General features: G+C 41.2%; 1 protein-coding gene across 1 annotated transcript; it reads left to right on the top strand.

Moving 5' to 3' along the window:
* The first annotated feature begins 435 nt into the window (after positions 1–435).
* FUCA1 (alpha-L-fucosidase 1) lies at positions 436–20,259 on the top strand. The gene is made up of 8 exons (XM_075853070.1): positions 436–953; positions 5,250–5,384; positions 5,526–5,663; positions 9,021–9,126; positions 17,949–18,149; positions 18,517–18,707; positions 18,861–18,960; positions 19,176–20,259. The coding sequence occupies exons 1-8, from the start codon at positions 604–606 to the stop codon at positions 19,314–19,316; spliced, it is 1,362 nt and encodes a 453-aa protein (XP_075709185.1). The 5' UTR covers positions 436–603; the 3' UTR covers positions 19,317–20,259.
* The last annotated feature ends 953 nt before the right edge of the window (positions 20,260–21,212 follow it).

The following is a 21,212-nucleotide window of genomic DNA, read 5'->3' on the forward strand; positions in this document are numbered from 1 at the left end:
ACACCCACTTGGACTTTTGCAAGCCTCATTTGCATAATTACAAAAATGGTCATAACTTGGCCAAAAATGCTCGTTTTTTAAAAATAAAAACGTTACTGTAATCTACATTGCAGCGCCTATCTGCTGCAATAGCAGATAGGGGTTGCAAAATCTGGTGACAGAGCCTCTTTAAAAGGAATGTGTCAGGAATTTAAATTATTTTTTTTTTTAGTAAGTTACTTATTTTTATTATATTTTTTGCGGTGTATTTTTTTTTTTCTTCCACAAAGTGGGATGTATTAAAAATTAAATAATAACGTGACATGTTTTCCTATGCTGGCCACCAGGGGGAGCGCTTGAAAAGGTGGGCGGGGTCAGGGGCGTGTCTGTACCTAGTAGTCCTCCCGCTGTTAGTCCTCCCCCTATATCAGTAGATTTTTATTAGGTGGAAATCCCAAGTTACAAACCAGAACAGGGCGTGGCTACACAAGACCAGCGCTTCTACCATTACGGCGAGTTATATGACCCCTCCCCTCAGTACTGTGAGGTTTCGCCTCTGGGCGGGCATTCTGAGGTGCGGTGAGCCGCTTCCGCCCTCATGACAGGAGAACTAGAGTTGTTGTCATGGCTGCTGCTTGGTCTCTGGCAGGTATCCTCTTCTGCCTAATAGCTCTCCAGAGCGGGGCTTCCATCCGATATGCCCCTAACTGGGACTCCCTGGATAAGCGCCCCCTGCCGTGCTGGTTCGACGAGGCCAAGTTCGGGATCTTCCTGCACTGGGGGGTGTTCTCGGTGCCTTCCTTCGGTAGTGAGTGGTTCTGGTGGAACTGGCAGCAGAAGAGCGCTGCATACGTGCAGTTCATGAACAAGAACTACCCGCCCGGCTTCTCTTATGCCGACTTCGCCCCGCAATTCACCGCCGAGTTCTTTGACCCAGATGCGTGGGCTGAGCTGTTTGAGGCAGCCGGGGCTCGGTAAGTGCCGGGTCGTATTCTGAACAGGAAGCGGGCTCTCCGCACTATGTAGTGTAGTGGTCTTGTATGGGCGCTGTCTATAGCCACTTCTCTGTCGTGATACTACAACTCCCAGCATGCCCTGAGGTTGTGGCAGCTAGGAGTATGGGTTTATGCTCTACTTGTGTATTTCCTGTCTATATTGTGTTCCTATTCCTTTGAAGACGCGGCATCATTTCCCTTGTCACCCTTGAGCAGTTTTCTGATTTCAGGTTCATGGAGCCGTGGAGTGACTATTGTTCTCTGACAGGTGTTTTCTATGCCCATAACATGTCCGCCTTCACCTTGTTTCTCAAACATTTCACTCGTTTTTCCAACAAAACAGGTTGTGTGAAATCCGGCTTCTCTCCAAGAAACTCAGGTGCCGTTTAACTCCTTCGCTGCCTGGTGTTGGTGTCATTTGCACCCCTGGGCGCAGTATCACGGTTGTGCCTGTAATCACAGGCCGCGTTTGCTGCTCCCATACAAAGTATGGGAGCATGGCCCGTAAAAATTGAAAAGTAGAACCTGCTCCATAATTCCCAGCACGGTTTTACGTCACGGACACCTATCCGTAGCGGTACGGAAAGGTGTCCGCGGCCAATAGACCTGGGCGGGTCCGTAATGGTGGACCGTATTTCGGTCCGCAATTACGGAGTTTTACTATCGTGTGCACGAGGCCTTTAAAAAGTAAACCACCTTATTTTTTTTATCCATAAAGTGTAGCTAAACTTTTCGACAAACTTCTGACATGTCACAGTGACATGTCAGAAGTTTGGATTGGTGGGGGTCCGAGCACTGAGACCCCCACCATTTGCTAGAACGAAGCAGCTGTACCGTTCGTGTGAGCGCTCAGCCGCTTCGTGTCTGTTCGGTTATTTCCGGAAATAAATGTCTGTGTACGGACTCAATACAAAGTCTATGAGCCAGTACACGATACATTTATTTCCGGTAAAAGCCGAACAGACACGAAGCGGCTGAGCGCTCACACGAATTTCTATGCTCGGACCTCCACCAATACAAACTTCTGACATGTCACTATGACAGAAGTTTGTTGAACATTTAGCTACACTTTAAATACGGATCCGTAGTCATTTATAGCTATCCATATATACGGAAGGGTGCCCGTAATGCATTCGTATTTACGGATCCACAAAAAAAACGGCATTTAGGGTAGTCCCCTGGCGTCGCATAGCAACACTTCTGTAATTATGGAAGCGCCCATGTCATTACTTACGAGAAAAGGACACATTCTATAATTTCTATGGTATGGACACCCATCCGTAGCCCCTAGAAATGAATTAAGGGTAAAAAATACGGTCATATACATGTGGCCTAACTGGTAGGGTGGGCAAGTGAGATAGATACCTGCCCCCTCTTTCCTGTATGCCATAGTTTCTATGCCTGTGCAGTTCTCTACTGGAAACAGGGCACCCCTTTTCTCCTGATCCCTATTATTGGACCCCACCATTCAGGGAATTATAGCTAATTAAACCTATATAATATAAATGACTTTCATGGGAAACCCTTTTAATAGTATATGAAGTTCTCAATCTGAGCCAAATACACTTGCATATGGATCGGACCCCCATTGGCAGCAGCTACATTTTTTACAAGTATGTGTAGAAGGAGTTAAAGAGGCTCTGTCACCAGATTTTGCAACCCCTATCTGCTATTGCAGCAGATAGGCGCTGCAATGTAGATTACAGTAACGTTTTTATTTTTAAAAAACGAGCATTTTTGGCCAAGTTATGACCATTTTTGTAATTATGCAAATGAGGCTTGCAAAAATCCAAGTGGGTGTGTTTAAAAGTAAAAGTCCAAGTGGGCGTGTATTATGTGCGTACATCGGGGCGTTTTTAATACTTTTACTAGCTGGGCGCTCTGAAGAGAAGTAACATCCTCTTCTCTTCAGAACGCCCAGCTTCTGACAGTGCAGATCTGTGACGTCACTCACAGGTCCTGCATCGTGACGGCCACATCGGCACCAGAGGCTACAGTTGATTCTGCAGCAGCATCAGCGTTTGCAGGTAAGTCGATCTTACCTGCAAACGCTGATGCTGCTGCAGAATCAACTGTAGCCTCTGGTGCCGATGTGGCCGTCACGATGCAGGACCTGGGGCAGGAAGTGACGTCACAGATCTGCACTGCCAGAAGCTGGGCGTTCTGAAGAGAAGAGGATGTTACTTCTCATCAGAGCGCCCAGCTAGTGAAAGTAGTAAAAACGCCCCGATGTACGCACATAATACACGCCCACTTGGACTTTTACTTTTAAACACACCCACTTGGACTTTTGCAAGCCTCATTTGCATAACTACAAAAATGGTCATAACTTGGCCAAAAATGCTCGTTTTTTAAAAATAAAAACGTTACTGTAATCTACATTGCAGCGCCGATCTGCTGCAATAGCAGATAGGGGTTGCAAAATCTGGTGACAGAGCCTCTTTAAGGACAAGTGCTCGGTTCTAAGAAGCATTGCCAAGCATGTATTGTCACTTATCCACTTTGACACGGCGGTATTTTGGTCAGTATTAAAAACTGTAGTTAAATTCTTCTGTGTAATGGGGCCTTGTGTTGTAGTTTTTCTATAGAAAATAAATTGTAATGTGCGGTTCGTTTGAACATGCAATAAACTGAGTCATTTTTATTATAAGGAACAGGAAGAAAGGTTATGTTTATAGCACTGAGCGTAAAGGAAAGTCACTTTTATGGAGCTTCACATCATTATGCTTCACTCCCTGATCTTTTGATGGCGGGCAGTGCATTCCGGAGTCTACAGCGTCGTCTATTGGCGTTGCTGTAGTAAAGGCTAGTGAGCGCTCATTCTCTAAGCAGGAGCTGTTACAGTTCCTGTACTGAGAGACCCCTGCTGACTACAGCTTGGATCAGAGATCGTTTCGGTCTGGGACCACGGCATGATTGAAGGGGACTCCCCTCTTCGATCTCGTCACCGCAAACCCTGTGTCGTGATAAGAGACTTGGGGATGTGATAAGAGACTAAGGGTCAGCTCACACTGAGTTTTTTTACGCGGAAACCGCGTCGGAAAACGCGGAAAAAACTGCCGAAAATGCCTCCTATTGATTTCAATAGGAGGCTGAGGTGTGTTTTTTTTTAACAGAGCCTCCAACGCAGATGTGAACAGAGCCTTAGGTGTTTAATAATAACATGAAGAATACATTTAACAGGTTATTTAGTGTGAATAGTGGACGGTATAACAAATAGACAGAAAAAACAATGATGGAAAGGAATTGTCCAGCTTAGGCTATGTTCACAAGGAGTATTTTGGGGGAGGAATATCTGCCTCAAAGTTCCAAACGGAATTTTGAGGCAGATATTCCTCCCCCAAAATACTCCGTGTGAACAGCAATTATCGCGCCGTTTTTCGCCCGCGGCCATTGAGCGCCGCGGGCATAAAACAGCGAGATATACGCTTTCTCCTGCCTCCCATTGAAGTCAATGGGAGGTCGGAGGCGGAAGCGCCCGAAGATAGGGCATGTCGCTTCTTTTTCCCGCGAGGCAGTTTTACTGCTCGCGGGAAAAAGACGCCGACGCCTCCCATTGAAATCAATGGGAGGCGTTCTCGGGCCGTTTCTGCCGAGTTTTGCGACGCGGTTTCCGCGTCAAAAAACTCGGCAAAAGACCCCGTGTGAACATAGCCTTACTGTTTAGGCTATCCTTAGAATTGTCCTATTTCTTGGTTAAATACTACTGACTGACATGAGAAGTGTTGGCTTTCTATGACCTAGACTTTTTTCGAAACCCCCTTGTACTTTGAAATATACTTACTGACCGGAACAGTCTGCTGCTCTCTCCCTCCATATTCGTAGATATTTTTTTGTGTTTTACAAGTTCTATAATTTATGGAAAAAATTTAAATATTAAGAGCAAACCTCCAGATCCTTGACAATCCCTTTTTAATATGTAAAGGCTATGTATGTTATAATGTCCAGCTGCACCAAGTGTTGATGTAGGACTACAGTCTGCGTGTGGGCTGTATCGCGGTGTCCTGGGATTGTGCATCAGACAATGATTGTTACCCTAAACACCTAAATTCTTACACCTTACCATAGAGATTAGATGATAAAACTATACACTAGTAGTCGCTAAATGTGAAATTGGCACGCTTTAAATCATTTTATTTTATTATGTATCCGTTTCGTGAACGCGTTTCTTTACTTTTAGACAAGGGCGATATCACGAGTGCTTGTAACGTCTACATCTGAACAGTATCCGTTTTGGGTATACCGGCCTTTTACATAATGTCTTCTCTTGCTCAGGTATGTTGTCCTGACTACAAAACACCATGAAGGCTTCACTAACTGGGGTTCTCCTGTATCCTGGAACTGGAATGCTGTGGACACTGGACCTCATCGAGACCTTGTGGGAGATCTTGGAAAAGCGCTGAACAAAAGGTTTGTGCTTGTCATGTGCCGATATATTATTAATGCCAATCACTTATAAACCACCAACAGATGTTTTGGAATTGATGGAGGCATGATTCAGTAGCCACCAATAAAGTTTGGGTATAACATGGGGTCCTCTTTGTTTTCCAGGAACCTGCGCTATGGATTATATCATTCGTTACTGGAGTGGTTTCATCCTCTTTATTTAGCCGACAAGAAAAATGGCTTTAAAACACAATATTTTGTGTTTGCAAAGACTATGCCAGAACTGTATGATCTGGTAATGAGGTAAAATGGACACAACTGTATGCATAAAAAGAAGTTATCTAGTTGTAATCTATTACTCTGCCCATGAATACGAAGAAACTTCTAACCACTTCACTAAGGAGTAGAGTACTAGATGTTCGGGAACTGCATTATGAGTGATGTAAACTTAGAGAGAAAATAAAACTTCCTTCATGCTCCCCTTCCAGCCTGACAACCGACTATAGGCTGCTATAAACATCAGTTTGTAATACTTTATTAGGATCATGGGTAACTCCAATTTGGAGCTCTATTGAGACAGAATCTTCAAATAAGCAGCTCTCTACCAAACGGCTGATAATTTGTAATATATCCCAATCACGCTACAGTGATTTTACTGTGTTTTTTTTTTTTTTTTTAAAGCAAACTTCAATTTCAGGGTGAGGTCTACTTACAAACCTACTTCAACCATAGCCATGCTGCATGTATACAAATAAATCTGTTGTCATTAACCGCTTAGGGTCCGAGACATTTTTTTACATTTTTGTTTTTCACTCCCCACCTTCCAAGAGTCAGTCATTATTTTTCTGTTGAGTGGTGGGCAGGCTTATCTTTTGCGGGAGGAGTTGTAGTTTATATTGGCACCATTTAAAGTACCATCTATTGTACTGGGAAACTGAAAAAAAATCATTTGCGGGCTGAAATTGGAAAAAATTGCGATTCATCCATAGTTTTTTGTTTTTTTTGGGGGTTTCGTTTTTACGGCTTTCACCATGTGGTAAAAGTTACAATTTAACTTTATTCTGCGGCTCAATGAGATTACAGTGATACGAAATTTCTATCGTTTTTATATATATATATATATATATATATATATATCTCTCTACTTTAAATAAAAAAACAAAGTTATGGCTCTCAGAATGTGGTGAAACAAAACAATTTTTTTTATTTTTCCGTGGCTTGAGCGGTTTGAGGGCTTATCTTCTGCAGGACAGGCTGTAGGTTTTATCGGTATCATTCTTTGGTACGTACAACTTTTTGATCACTTTTTATTCAAACATTCTTGAGAGCTAAGTTGACCAGAAAACTGCGATTTGGTGTTTTATTTTTAATGGAGTTCACCGTGCGCATTAAATAAAGCTATATTGTTATAGGTCAAACTTTTACGGACAATACCAATTTTTTTTACATTACTTTAGAGGAAAAATGGGAAAAGGTTTTTTTTAATTTTAAATATATAGATATTTTTTTCCACTACTAATAATTTCATTTCACTTTTTCTTACACATTCTATTAGTCCACCCTAGGGGACTTGAACCAGCGATTGTTAGATCTCTGATACAATGCACTGCGATACTAATGTCTGCAATACTAATGTCAGCTCAATGCCTCAGATGCTGCAGTTGCGATTGACCACAGCATTTGAGGGGTTAAACGGCCAGGAACAGCGAGATCGCTGTTCATGGCCGTTAGTCCCGGGTGTCAGCTGTGATACACAACTTACATCCGCACCGTATGAATCGCGCTCCATACTTCTCGCCCTGCACCAGGACGTATTGGGACGTCCTGGTGCATGAAGGGGTTAAGATTTTCCATTGGGCACCAAATCACTGTATGACATATGTTACAAACTAATGACTTCATGTCCCCATTTCAGCTAATTTTATAGAAACCCATAGAACTCCATGTTAACTCCATGTTAACGCCTTAGTGACGAGCCTGTTTTAGGCCTTAAAGAGGCTCTGTCACCAGATTAGGGTATGTTCACACGCTGAGAGGCAGTTACGTGTGAAAAGACAGACTGTTAACAGCTGCCTCGTTTCACACGTAAAAGCTCCTCCTCGTAATTTACGAGGCGTCTGAGACGCTCGTAAACCTTGAGCCGTGCTTCATTGATTTCAATGAACGGCTCAAATTACGTGGCAAAGAAGTGCCCTGCACTTCTTTGCCGAGGCAGTAAATTTACGGGTCGTCGTTTGACAGCTGTCAAACGACGACTCGTAAATAACAGGTCGTCTGCACAGTACGTCGGCAAACCCATTCAAATGAATGGGCAGATGTTTGCCGACGTATTGTAGCCATATTTTCAGACGTAAAACGAGGCATAATACGCCTCGTATACGTCTGAAATTTGGCCGTGTGAACATACCCTTATAAGTGCCCTATCTCCTACATAATGTGATCGGCGCTGGAATGTAGATTACAGCAGTGTTTTTTTAATTTTGACAAAAGATCATTTTTGAGCAAGTTATGCACAATTTTAGATTTATGCTAATTGGTTTCTTAATAGACAACTTGGGCGTGTTTTTACTTTTTACCAACTGAGTGTTGTACAGAGAAGTGTATGAGGCTGACCAATCAGTGACCAATCAGCGTCATACACTCCTCATTGTTCCAGCCCAGCATGATCCACAGCACAGTGTGAGGCTGGGTTCACATGAGCACATTAACGTCCGTAATGGACGGACGTATTTCGGCCGGAAGTCCCGGACCGAACACACTGCAGGGAGCCGGGCTCCTAGTATCATAGTTATGTACGATGCTAGGAGTCCCTGCCTCTCTGCAGGACAACTGTCCCGTACTGTAATCATGTTTTCAGTACGGGACGGTAGTTCCACGGAGAGGCAGGGACTCCTACCGTCGTACATAACTATGATGCTAGGAGCCCGGCTCCCTGCACTGAGTTCGGTCCGGGACTTCCGGCCGAAATACGTCCGTCCATTACGGACGTTAATGTGCTCGTGTGAACCCAGCCTTAGTGTGATTGTGCAGTGAAAGAAGCTGGGCTGGAACAATGAGAAGTGTATGAGGCTATTTTTAGATCTTTTTAACTTTGTGTGTGTGTTATTTATGCTGCCTACCTAGCAGATTAAATAACTTCATTGTTCGGGATATATATATTGTGTGTGTATGAAAGGAGCAAATGAGCGCCATTCAACGAGCGGTCGACGTGTAAGGGTTTGTCCACGTGGAGGAGTTTTTATTTTTTTAGCGTCATCCATCCTACTAATTTTGAATGGGAGGCGGGTGCTGTTTTTCCCCGCTAGCTGTTTCAGCTAGCGGACAAAAGAAGCGTTCTGCTTGATTTTCGGGTGGACTCAGCCGCAGTGTTTTTTGTTTTTTTTTTTTATGCGATTTATGGCAAAAAATGCTCTTATTTTTTATTTTTTTTTGCCTTTTGAAGACAGAAAAAAAGCTGCAAAATTCGTGGCAAAACGACTTAAAAAAACGAACAAACTCAGAGCAGATTTTTACAGGCAGAATTTTCTTCCTGCAAAAAGCTTTGTGTGAACTGCGCCTAATGGTGCATTTATTCTTGCCATGAACAAATACAATTAATAGCCCCTTTCTTTTTAGTTCTGTTTTGCATAAATCATTTTGTATGTAATCTTTGTTTTTCAGGTATCAGCCAGATTTGCTTTGGTCTGATGGGGATTGGGAATCCCCAGACACTTACTGGAACTCTACTGATTTCTTGGCCTGGTTATACAATGACAGTCCTATCAAGGTATTCTTACCACGTTGGTAACGTTTATCAGGCATCTTTGTTTATATTCCGTGAAATTATCTGGGGTAGAACGTAGGGCTGGGCGATTATGATGGAAATCAAAATCACGATTAATTGAATATGTAATCTCGATTACGATTAATGAATGATTATTTAGACCACACCCCTTTGCATGCCACCCCCCCCCCCCCCCCATCTGCATGCTGTGCCAATGAATTATTTATCCCCTTAGCCTACTGCATACTACTGTATATAATATACCCGCTGACACTTCCCCCATACAGCCCCAATAGTGCCTAATAAAATACATACTCACCTAACCCTGTTGCAATGATGGGTGGAGGAGATCCCTCTGCTCCTTTGGTCCGTGTAGCTCGGAGCAGACAGCCACGATAACATCACTGCCTCGCTCCTGTTTGCGCCGTGCTATGATCGTCCGGAGATACACAGTGAATGGTAGAGCAAGGATCTTACGGCTCCCTACTCTACCGTTGGTTTCAACTGTATCTGCGTCGTCAGGACACAGATCTAGTTGAAACCAGGAAAGATAATCAAAGAAAGTTTCTTTTATTTTTTTTCATTAATTGCCTAGCCCTATTAAAATGTGATAACTTTCATTCTAGCTATGGTGGTAGTTATGTATGATTTTAATAGGATTATATATTTCATAAAGTGTTTATTCAGCAATTAGAATTTAATAAGACATATATAACCTTGTATAAAACAATCTATGTGCGTTAATATCTTTTAGATTTAGATCCACTTCACCCCATTTTTGTTCGTTTATTATGGTCTCTGGCCACGACCTCTTATCCACAGGTTGTGCATGGTCCGCCTGCAGCTACAGTTTGAGACGGCCATAATAGGACTGCATTTTAACATAAGTATTACGGCCACAAGTCCCGATCTCTCTGCAGTTCTTTGGTGGGTCAAGTGATTGGATCCACGGCTATCAGACATATATAGCATATCCAATTAATATGCAATAAATGTCTATAGAGGGGAAACCCCCTTTTAAATTTTAATAATATAAATGAACTGGGTTCTGTCTTCTTTGTCTTGGAGTTCTCTTTTAATAGCTGATTTAGATAGTCTTGGATTTTTGCATACACATCTACTAGAGCGGTGACGTCATAATTTAGCAGGATTATTTATATAGAAACTAGAACTATACAGTACATAACGATTAGAAATGTAGAAAATTCAGCAGCTCCTTCTTTACCGATTCGACATTAGATCTACAATTTTCCAGACCCATTTCCTTAACCCCTTCAGGACACAGCCTGTTTTGGCGATTTTTTTTCAAATCTGACATGTTAGTTTATGTGGCAATAGCTTGGGAATGCTTTTACCTATCCAAGCGATTCTGAGATTGTTTTCTTGTGACATATTGTACTTTACGTCTGTGAAAAAATTTGGTCGATAAATTCACTAATTATTTGTGAAATACACCAAAATGTAGAGAAAATTTGCAAAAAACTGCATTTTTCTAAATTTGAATGTATCTGCTTGCAAAATAGATATTAATACCGCACACAATAGTTACTAGTTAACATTTCCCATATGTCTACTTTGTTTGCATCGTTTTTTGAACGTCCTTTTATTTTTCTAGGACGTTACAAGGCTTAGAACTTTAGCAACAATTTCTCACGTTTTCAAGAAATTTCCGAAACCTATTTTTTCATGGACCAGTTCATTTCTGAAGTGGCTTTGAGGGCCTTATGTAGTAGAAACTCCCCATAAATCACCCCATTTTAAAAACTTCACCCCTGAAAGTATTCAAAACAGCATTCAGAAAGTTTCTTAACCCTTTAGGCGTTTCACAGGAATTAAAGCAATGTAGAGGTGTAATTTACAAATGTAATTTTTTTTGCAGAAATTCATTTGTAATAGAAAAATTTCTGTAACACAGAAGGTTTTACCAGAGAAATGCAACTCAATATTTATTGCCCAGATTCTGCAGTTTTTAGAAATATCCCACATGTGGCCGTAGTGTCCTAATGGACTGAAACACCGGCCTCAGAAGCAAAGGAGCACCTAGTGGATTTTGAAGCCTCCTTTTTATTACAATATATTTTAGGCTCCATGTCTGGTTTGAAGAGGTCTTGTGGTGCCAAAACAGTGGAAACCCCCAAAAAGTGACCCCATTTTGGAAACTACACCCCTCAAGAAATGTATCTAGTTGTATAGTGAGCATTTTAACCCCACAGGTTTTTTGCTGAATTTATTGGCGTTAGTCTGTAAAAATGAAAATCTACATTTCTTCTGAAGAAACAGACATTTTTAATTTTTGCAAGGAATAAAGGAGAAAAAGCACCCCAACATTTGTAAATAAATTTATCCTGATTATGGCAATACCCCATATGTGGTCATAAACTTATATTTGAACACATTACAGCCCTCAGAATGGAAGGAGCGCCATTTGGGTTTTGGAGCTCAAATTTTGCTATAATGGTTTTCGGTGCCATGTCCCATTTGCAACGCCCTGGAGGGACCAAAACAGCGAAAACCCCCCAAAAGTGACATTCACTGTCAGAATCCAAGAGAGCAAATGCCTCTTCAGTGGTATATAACTTGTGTGCCATTTTTTTACTTATTTTTTTGTAACCGTTTTGATAAAAGTAACAAAGAAAAAGTCCACTAATCCATTGATCAATAAATTTATGAACAACCCTAAGGCCCTGTTCACACTGAGATTTTTTTACGAGTTTTTCGGCACGGAAACCGCTCCGCAAAACTAGTCAAAAACTGGCCGAAAATGTCTCCCATTGATTTCAATGGGAGTTGGACAAGCTTTTTTTACCGTGAGCAAAAAAAACGCATCGCGGTAAAAAGAAGCAACATGACCTATATTAAGGCGGTTTCCGCCTCCAAAACCCCATTTCAATCAGTCAGAAGGGTAAAAAAGTGTTTTGACAAGTTTTTGTCAAACCACTGTGCAAAAAACGTCTGGAGCAGTTTTTGCAGGAGGAATTTTCCTCCTGCAAAAAAACTCAGTGTGAACACAGCCTAACAATGAATCAATGTATTTAGAATTTACAGACATGTAAAATATATGAAGGGATTTATATAAGTATATGTGTATACGTATATATTACATGTACGTATATATCTATATGATGTTATAGATATATAACATCCCTAATTATAAATTTTTAGTATTAACAAATTTCAAATATATGTCTATATATAATATATATTGTGTGTGTGTGTGTGTGTGTGTATATATATATATATATATATATATATATATATATATACATATACATACACACATTATAAGCCCTAATTGATTATTAATTAATTGTACTAGTCTGAGCACTATCTACCTAACAGACTACCTAAACTATAGCTAGCTGCCTACACTAAACTATCTATGTGGAGGTGTTTTTGTGTTTTTCACATTCATTGTGTCTTTATAGGAGACACACAGCAGCTGCTCGGCACAGCTTCTTCTCTCTCACGGTCTCAGAACGATCTAACAGGGAGGGAGGAGAAACATTGTAACAAACAGCACGTAAGTTTGTTGCTAGAGCAAACTTTGCTGTGAACACCATGATAGCTTTATCATGCTGTTCACGTCATCGGAACCGGCACCAATCCGGTCCTGATGTCTTCTCTCAGCACTTAGGCTGCTAGTAGCAGCGTGTGCTGAGAGATTCAGAGCACAGGGAGAGCGCTCTGCACTCTGTTCTGACACCACGTAGATTAACGGGCTGCAGGACAAAAGCCCAGCACTGCAGCCCGTTAATCTACGTGGGCTGGTCGCGAAGGGGTTAACATGCCTTCTACACACTCCTTAACCCCTTTAGGACACAGCCTGTTTTGGCCTTGTGGACACAGATGATTTTTTTCAAATCTGACGTGTCACTTTATGTGGTAATAACTCCGGAACGCTTTTACCTATCCAAGCGATTCTGAGATTGTTTTCTCGTGACACATTGTACTTTGTTAGTGAAAAAATTTGGTCGATAATATTTATTTGTGAAAAACGTCAAATTTTAGCAAAAATTTGCAAAAATTAGCATTTTTCTAAATTTAAATGTATTTGCTTGTGAAACAGATAGTAATACCACACACAATAGTTACTAGTTAACATTTCCCATATGTCTACTTTATGTTTGCATCATTTTTTTTTCACGTACTTTTATTTTTCTAGGACGTTACGAGGCTTAGAACTTTAGCAGCAATTTCTCATATTTTCAATAAAATTTCAAAAGGCTTTTTTCAGGGACCAGTTCAGTTCTGAAGTGGCTTTGAGGGCCTTATATATTAGAAAGTCCCCATAAATCACCCCATTTTGAAAACTGTACCCCTCAAGGTATTCAAAACCACATTCAAAGTATTTTAACCCTTTAGGCGTTTCACAGGAATTAAGGCAAAGTAGAGGTGAAATTTACAAAATGTAATTTTTTTTGCCGAAATTCATTTGTAATAAAAAAAAATCTGTAACACAGAAGGTTTTACCAGGGAAACGCAACTCAATATTTATTGCCCAGATTCTGCAGATTTTAGAAATATCCAACATGTGGCCCTAGTGTCCTAATGGACTGAAACACAGGCCTCAGAAGCAAAGGAGCACCTAGTGGATTTTGGGGCCTCCTTTTTTTAGGAATATATTTTAGGCACCATGTCAGGTTTGAGGAGGTCTTGTGGTACCTAAACAGCCGAAACACCCAAAAAGTGACCCCATTTTGGAAACGACACCCCTCAAGGCATTTTTCTAGGGGTATAGTTAGCATTTTGACCCCACAGTTTTTTTGCAGAATTTAGTGGAATTAGTCTGTGAAGATGAAAATCACCTATTTTTCTGTGGAAACATAGAATTTTTACAAGGAATAAAGGAGAAAAAGCCGCCCAACATTTGTAAAGCAATTTCTCCCGATTACGGCAATACCCAATATGTGGTCGTAAACTGATGTTTGGACCCACAGCAAGGCTCAGGAGGGAGGAAGCGCCTTTTGTATTTTGGAGCGCAGATTTTGCTGGATTGGTTTTCAGTGCCATGTCGGGTTTGCAACGCCCCGGAGGGACCAAAACAGTGGAAACCCCCCAAAAGTCACCCTATTTTGGAATCTACACCCCTCAAGGAATTTTTCCAGGGGTATAGTGAGCATTTTGGCCCCTCAGGATCTTTTTTAGAGCTAAGGTGACCAAAAAACAGCAATTTTGGCGCTTTAAATTCTTTATTTATTACAGCGTTCACCGTGCACAATAAATGACGGTTTAATTTATTCTGCCGGTCGGTAAGATTACGCCGATAACATGTGTATAGTTTTTTTTTACGTTTTGCTGCGTTTGCACAATAAAATTAAGTTTCTATAAAATAATTTATTTTCTGGGACACTCTATTCTGAGCTGTAACTTTTTAATTTTTTCGTCAAAAAAGCTGTGGGAGGTCTTGTTTTTTACGGGACGGGTTGTAGTTTTTATTGGTACCATTGTGGGGTAAATGCGACTTTTTGATCACTTTTTATTCTATATCTTGGGAGGGGTGGTGACCAAAAAATAGCGATGCTGACAGTTTTCCGTTTATTTTGTTTGCTGCGTTCACCGTGCGGAAAAATTAACTTTATAGTTTCATAGTTTGGGCCGTTACGAACGCGGCGATGCCAAATATGTGTACTTTTTTTAACGTTTTCATTTTTTCCCTATAATAAATCACTTATAGGAAAACAAGACCTTTTTATTTTTACACTTTTATAAAACATTTTTATTAACTTTTTTTACTTTACACTTTATTTTTTTGACCTGCAGCTTTGATCGCTGCTAGAATACATTACACTACCTAGGTAGTGTAACGTATTCCAACTGTCAGTGTGACGGCACAGTCACTCTGACAGTTGGTCTACGAGGATCAGCAGAGGCTGATCCTCATAGGCTGACATACATGGCAGACCTGGGGGCCGTTGTCTGGCCCCCTGGTGCCATCAGAAGCCCCCACGATTGCATGGGGGCTGCTGATGCGCTACAAACCCGCTACATGCGGAGATCGCAATCGAGCCCCGCATGTAACGGGTTAATTGCCGAAATCAGCGGCGATGAGCCGCTGATCGGCAACGCTGGAGAGTGTCAGCTGTCGGGGACAGCTGATCTCCAAGTTCCCGATGCACACTGTCGCCGACAGTGTGCATCGGGAACGGCACAGTGACTTTCTGTCACTCTGACAGGAAGCCTATCAGGACCAGCCGAAGGTTGGTCCTGATGGACTTCCGTCCATGGCAGACCCGGAAGCCATTGTTTGGCTTCCGTTTGCCATACTAACTATCGGCAGACCCCGCGATTTCGGACGGGGGTCTGCCGATATGCTAGAAACCCCTAAGGACCGCTGGCCGGCAAGAGGGGAGTGTCAGCTGTCGGCGACAGCTGACCTCCCGGTTTCCGGTGCACACTGTCGCCGACAGTGTGCACCGGGATAAACTCAGTAACTATACGTCCTCGTGCGGGAAGTAACCTCCCGCAACGACTGACAGTTACGTCCTGGTGCGGGTAGGGGTTAATCGGCTCTAACGCCTGATCAACGGGCTAATCCCCTAATCATGTCCGCCTGGAAGACATGGACCAAGGTCAGACAACATTTAGGATTAAAACATAGATTCTCCCTACTTCTTCCCTGGACCCATAACTCTGACTTCCAAATCGCCAATCCCCATGTGGTTTTTGTGGATGGGCTCGGAGGGGGTTGGCATGTATTAGTCATATAATTAACATGCTGACTTGCCGTCCCTATTCATTTAATGAACTACGTTTTAAATTAGATTTTTTGGGCCAACACCCCTTTTACTACATGCAGGCCTGTAGCTATGCTCACAAGGTCATTAGACATTTACAAGATCAAGACTGGGATGACTTCTTCTGTCACTTAAAGGCATGGTGTTGCCAGAAAAACATGTTTTTTTTTTAAAAATTAAACATTTAGTGTGTGGGTGATTAAACATGGTTCAAATTTTTTTTATTTTTTTCACGAGTCAGGAAATAGTCAGGAAATATTATAAATTAATTCTAATTTATAATACTACCCATTTTTGGTCACTAGATGGAGCTAGTTCCCAAAATTGCAGCATTGCAACATTGGGTTAAAAGCCCTCGCTCTAGTGAGCTCTCAGCATCCCCCCCTCCTTTATCCTGGCTAGTGCCGGGATAAACGAGGGGTTTGAAAGGTTTAACCTCCTACACTGTGTGTCGCCATTTTTTGAGGTAACCCACAGTGTAGTAGGTTTACATACAGTAGTAAACACACACAAACACTAACATACATTGAAATGTCTTACCTGCTCCTGCCGCCGCGGCTCCCTCCGGCCCGTCCGCTCCCTTTGCTGCCGCTGTTCCATGTGCACAAGTCCGGAAGCCGCGACCGGAAGTAGTAATATTACAGTCCGGCCGCGACTTCCGGTCCACAGGAAAATGGCGCCGGACGGCGCCAATTTCGAATAGGACTGTGTGGGAGCGGCGCATGCGCAGTTCCCACACAGACGCCGTACACGGACGTGAATGGGACGGGAGCCGTTCACAGTCCCTATGGGACTGTGGCTGCCGTACTCCATGTCTGTGTGTGTCGTTAATCGACACACACAGAAATGGAACAAAAAATGGCAGCCCCCATAGGGAAGAAAAAGTGTAAAAATAAGAAAAAGTAAAACACAAACACACAAATGAATAAAAACGTTTTTATTAAAGCACTAACATCTTTAACATATAAAAAAAATTATTTGCCATGACACTGTTCCTTTAACTCCATCTCTCCAATGCAGAAAGAGAATAATCACAACATATTATAACGTTTTAAGACAGCCACTGGACTACGCTAAATCACGATCGGGTGTATCTTACTGGGTTGACCACTTAGATCACATCACTCATGACGATGTCCTATCCTCTGTAACCATGGCAGCTAAAAACCTCCCGTCAGCCATGTACTGGGAGATGTCTTTTAAAATAGCTCATAGGGCTTATGTGTCCCCTTACAGGGGCTTCCTCATGGGTAACTCCTCTGACCATTCGTGTTTGAAGTGTGGAGCACCGCATGCAGACCTGTTACATTGCCTCTGGTCATGCTCAACTATTGAGTTTTGGCGAAAGATTCAATGTTTTGTGTCAAATACCCTGTTCATACAATGCCCCTCAACCCAATCGTGAGGTCTCTTTGGGATCCTGCCACCTTCCATGCTCTATATGCCAAACCATCACAAAAAACTGCTGTACTATGTCTCTGCGGCTGCTAGGAAGGCTATTCTACAGGTCTGGATAACTAACACCCCCCCCCCCCCACCCATAGTTTTTCCAGGAAAATACAATCTTACCTTTTCTGCATGGATTGGGTGGAAACCTCCCTTCGGAAAGAGCACAAAATTGAGGGATTTTTTAAGCTGTGGGAGAATTTTATACCTCTTGCCACTTCACATTAAACAAAAGTTGATAGCATGCTTTGGCTCCTCAACCTGGTACCTGGAGCATCAGTTGTCTGGTGTGACACCAATCAGGCTATGATTCCTTAAACACCATTGTGGTACTGCGGGGGATACACGTGTCCATCCTCCCCCCCCCCCCCTCTCTCTTCTATCCATCTATTTCCCTTTCTTTATGGTTTCCTTTTGTGTTACATGTCCTATGAACATTGATAAACTTTTTTTTTTTTTTTTTTTTTCTCTTGTTTTTGGGGTAACATTTCTCAGTGTTCAGAGATGTTATTGCCATGGGACATGCTGTTGAATTTTTGAATAGTTGTTTATTTGTCTGTAATTGTTGGAAAATAAAAATACATACTTTAAAAAAAAAAAAAAATGAAATGAAGAAAATTATTTTTATTTTAAATTGTTTTTTAGGACAAAGTTGTGGTCAATGACCGTTGGGGAAGTAACTGTTCTTGCCATCACGGAGGGTATTATAACTGTGCTGATAAATATACTCCATCTACGCTACCAGACCACAAGTGGGAGAAATGTACATCCGTGGACCATTACTCGTGGGGTTATAGACGCAACATGGAAGTCAACCAGTTGATGGATGAAGGAAACATAATTGCAGTGAGTGAATACAAGCGTTTGTGAGTAAAGCTGGCTATATACAGCCTGATCCAACAATCGACTATGTAGAGACGCTGCGATAAAGCATACATCATCGTGCAGATTTACAATGTGATGGAAATGATACATAATTTTTCTAATCAAAAAGGACACGGTTATACACCATGTCAATGAATGGGGCTCGAAGGATATCTAGTTTGTGCTGGAAGCAAATGTAGTGTTCAAACATAAGTTGAATCTTCCCATGAGGGTCACATATAAACTGACCTCGTTGAAATGTATGTACTATTGTATTATAGTTTGTGTTCTAGCCTTTTATCTCCATGTTTCCGGAGCTTACTTTAGTGTTCATCTGTCGTTTCTTTAGGAACTGGTTGAGACTGTGAGCTTTGGAGGAAATTACCTTTTAAATGTGGGACCCAGCAAGGAGGGCTTGATTATGCCAATTTTCCAAGAGAAACTTCGTAATGTCGGGAAGTGGTTGAACATTAATGGAGAGGCAATTTATGCCACTAAACCTTGGAGAGTGCAGAAAGAAAACTCTACAGTCAATGTCTGGTGAGTCTTAAAAGTAGAAACGTGTTTGAGGGAGCGTCATCCAAACTTGACAGACCTTGTGCATTTAACATTGTGTTGCAGTTTACAGTATGCTAACATTATACCTTCTATATAACGATATATTTAATTAAAAATCTCTGTCCTGTTTTTCAGGTACAATGCGAAGGGTTCCGTTTTATATGGCACTTTCTTAAAATGGCCTCAAGGAAATGTTCTAAAGCTAAATTCTCCCAAACCTTGCCCGAGTACTAATGTAAGTATGTTAAAGGATAGATAAGTGGTGTGCGCTGTATGAATTGTGCAAGTTTCCAGTACGGGCCTCTTTGCTACAGCCCTAGAGTGAAAGCTATGCCGGCTAAGAGCTGACGAAGATGTCCACTGTAATTTACGCCAGTTTTCTACCATAAATAATAATAAATTGTGTGTATATATTCTGTATTGATATATTTATTACATTGCTGCCTGCAGGTGACAATGTTGGGTCTTACTGGGTTGTTGAAGTGGAATCAAGACCCAGAATTTGGTCTAGTTGTTAACCTACCAACCATTGCTCCTGGAGTCTTCCCTGTGGAATATGGCTGGACTCTGAAACTTGAAGGTGTAAAGTAAAGTCTTTCAGAAGATGGAGAAAGTGTCAGGAACATAAATCGTTTGGAGTTCAGTTCATACAAATCCTATTAAAGTCAAAAAGAATAATTTGATTTAACTCTTCCTGCTGGTGAAGATCATACTGGATGCGCTGATCTGAAACTTATGTTGAATAGCATCCCAGGGTTGGCACATTGCTGTTCTCTTTGTGTGTAAAATTTTGGTGTCTTTTGATTCAGGGGTTGTCTTTATTATTTTTATTTTGAGCTGCCGGGTGTAAAATGCTTTGAGGCTCTACCATAGGAACATAGAGTGCAGGATCTGATGTTTAGCCAGTCTACATGGGAAAGATGCACCCACGTAGAACATATTAATTCTGCCTTATGTCCAATCTGGTTTAGGCTCTGTACAGTACAGATGCCTGAATTTCAGACCATATGTGAATTGCACTATACAACCAGTTTAAATCCACTATCTTTTCGTACATGTATTTTTAAATTTACTTATTTTTGTCTGTCAGCATCAAATTGCAATGCCTTATAAAAACTGTAACAGTATGTTAAAGTGAAAAATTTTGAGCACTGAGGGGCTGTGGTTAACTAAGGAGATACGCAGCTTACATACCGGAATACTTTAGATGGTGGAATATCTATCTTCATGTTTTGAGTCAAACAGGGCCAGATCTCAACTGAGGGAAACGGGGAAAACTCTTCCCAAGAGGTTGTCATGCTTCCCTCTAATGGGTTCCGACTGTGTGAATGCCACTTTAGTGTAATGGATGAATGTACTTTACCTTTTGCACAATAAGGGTAGGAATGGACAAGTGACTATATTGCTTTTCTTTAATTAATTTGAATTGGTTTACATATAACTATTTTTGTAATCAAATTTCTACAAACATTTTTCAATTTGTTGATTTCAATCATGTTTTGTTTTTTTAATTGTGATTAAATAATTACCCATTTATTCTGTCATACATGGTTTTCACTCAAGTAGCCATCTTTATACTCTAACAGAGCGTATCTGGATGCTACACTACATGCTTCTAGTATTTGCATTAAATGCAGGTGAGATATGGAAATCATGGGAGCCTGTGCATATTACAGTGGACAGCGCTGCTATACAATTCATTAGGAAGTTTGAAGCTCCTCATGATGAATGATTACCATATAAAATGGTGGGTTCTCCTTAGAGGCTCGGTCACCAGTTTATAACTTCCCTATCTTCTACCTAATCTAATAGGCGCTTTAATGTGGTTTTAAGAACGTTTATTTTTGACAGTTCTGAGTATTTTAAGTGATATGCAAATTTGTTCTTAATGCCCAAGCGGGTGTTTTTTGTGTTTTTGTCTTTTTTACTCTGGTCCGCGTCATTCACTTCTCTTTACTACGCCCACTTGGTCAAGAGTAAAATAACGCCCACAGGGCATTAAGAACAAATTTGCATAACACTTAAAATGCTCATAACTTTGTCAATAATAAACGTGTTTTTAAAAAAACACATTACTGATCTACATTAAAGCGCCTATTAGACTAGATAGAAGATAGGGCAGTTATAAATTGGTGACGGAGCCTCTTTAAACACATTTGATATTAGGCAAGTTTTTGAATTATTACCTTATTTTTCTAACCTGACAAGAAAAATAAATTCTCCCTTTACTGCAGAAAAACACATCCAGTATAATTTATTTCTGTCAGCCACATAGACATTCTTTAGATGAAAAATAAATTAATCCAGACACACCGTACAACCAATTCAATGGTTAGAAGATTGACAAATGCAACAAGTTCCTATTTGGATTTAACCTGTTTGCATGTGTTTGGTGGAAAGTGGCTAGAATGGCATCTCACTTTGGAGGACCAGGCAACTCTGCATTACATGAAACGCTCAATGGTTTTAATGGGAACTGTGTAATGT

This window comes from Rhinoderma darwinii, chromosome 2 (genome assembly GCF_050947455.1).
Source record: "Rhinoderma darwinii isolate aRhiDar2 chromosome 2, aRhiDar2.hap1, whole genome shotgun sequence".
Classification (NCBI taxonomy): domain Eukaryota; kingdom Metazoa; phylum Chordata; class Amphibia; order Anura; family Rhinodermatidae; genus Rhinoderma; species Rhinoderma darwinii.

Excerpts from the sequence above, each read along its gene's own strand:
- FUCA1 (XM_075853070.1), top strand. The coding sequence starts at position 604 with ATGGCTGCTGCTTGGTCTCTGGCAGGTATCCTCTTCTGCCTAATAGCT. Across the intron at positions 954-5,249 it reads TTTGAGGCAGCCGGGGCTCG|GTATGTTGTCCTGACTACAA; the intron begins GTAAGTGCCGGG and ends TCTCTTGCTCAG. Across the intron at positions 18,150-18,516 it reads ATGAAGGAAACATAATTGCA|GAACTGGTTGAGACTGTGAG; the intron begins GTGAGTGAATAC and ends TCGTTTCTTTAG.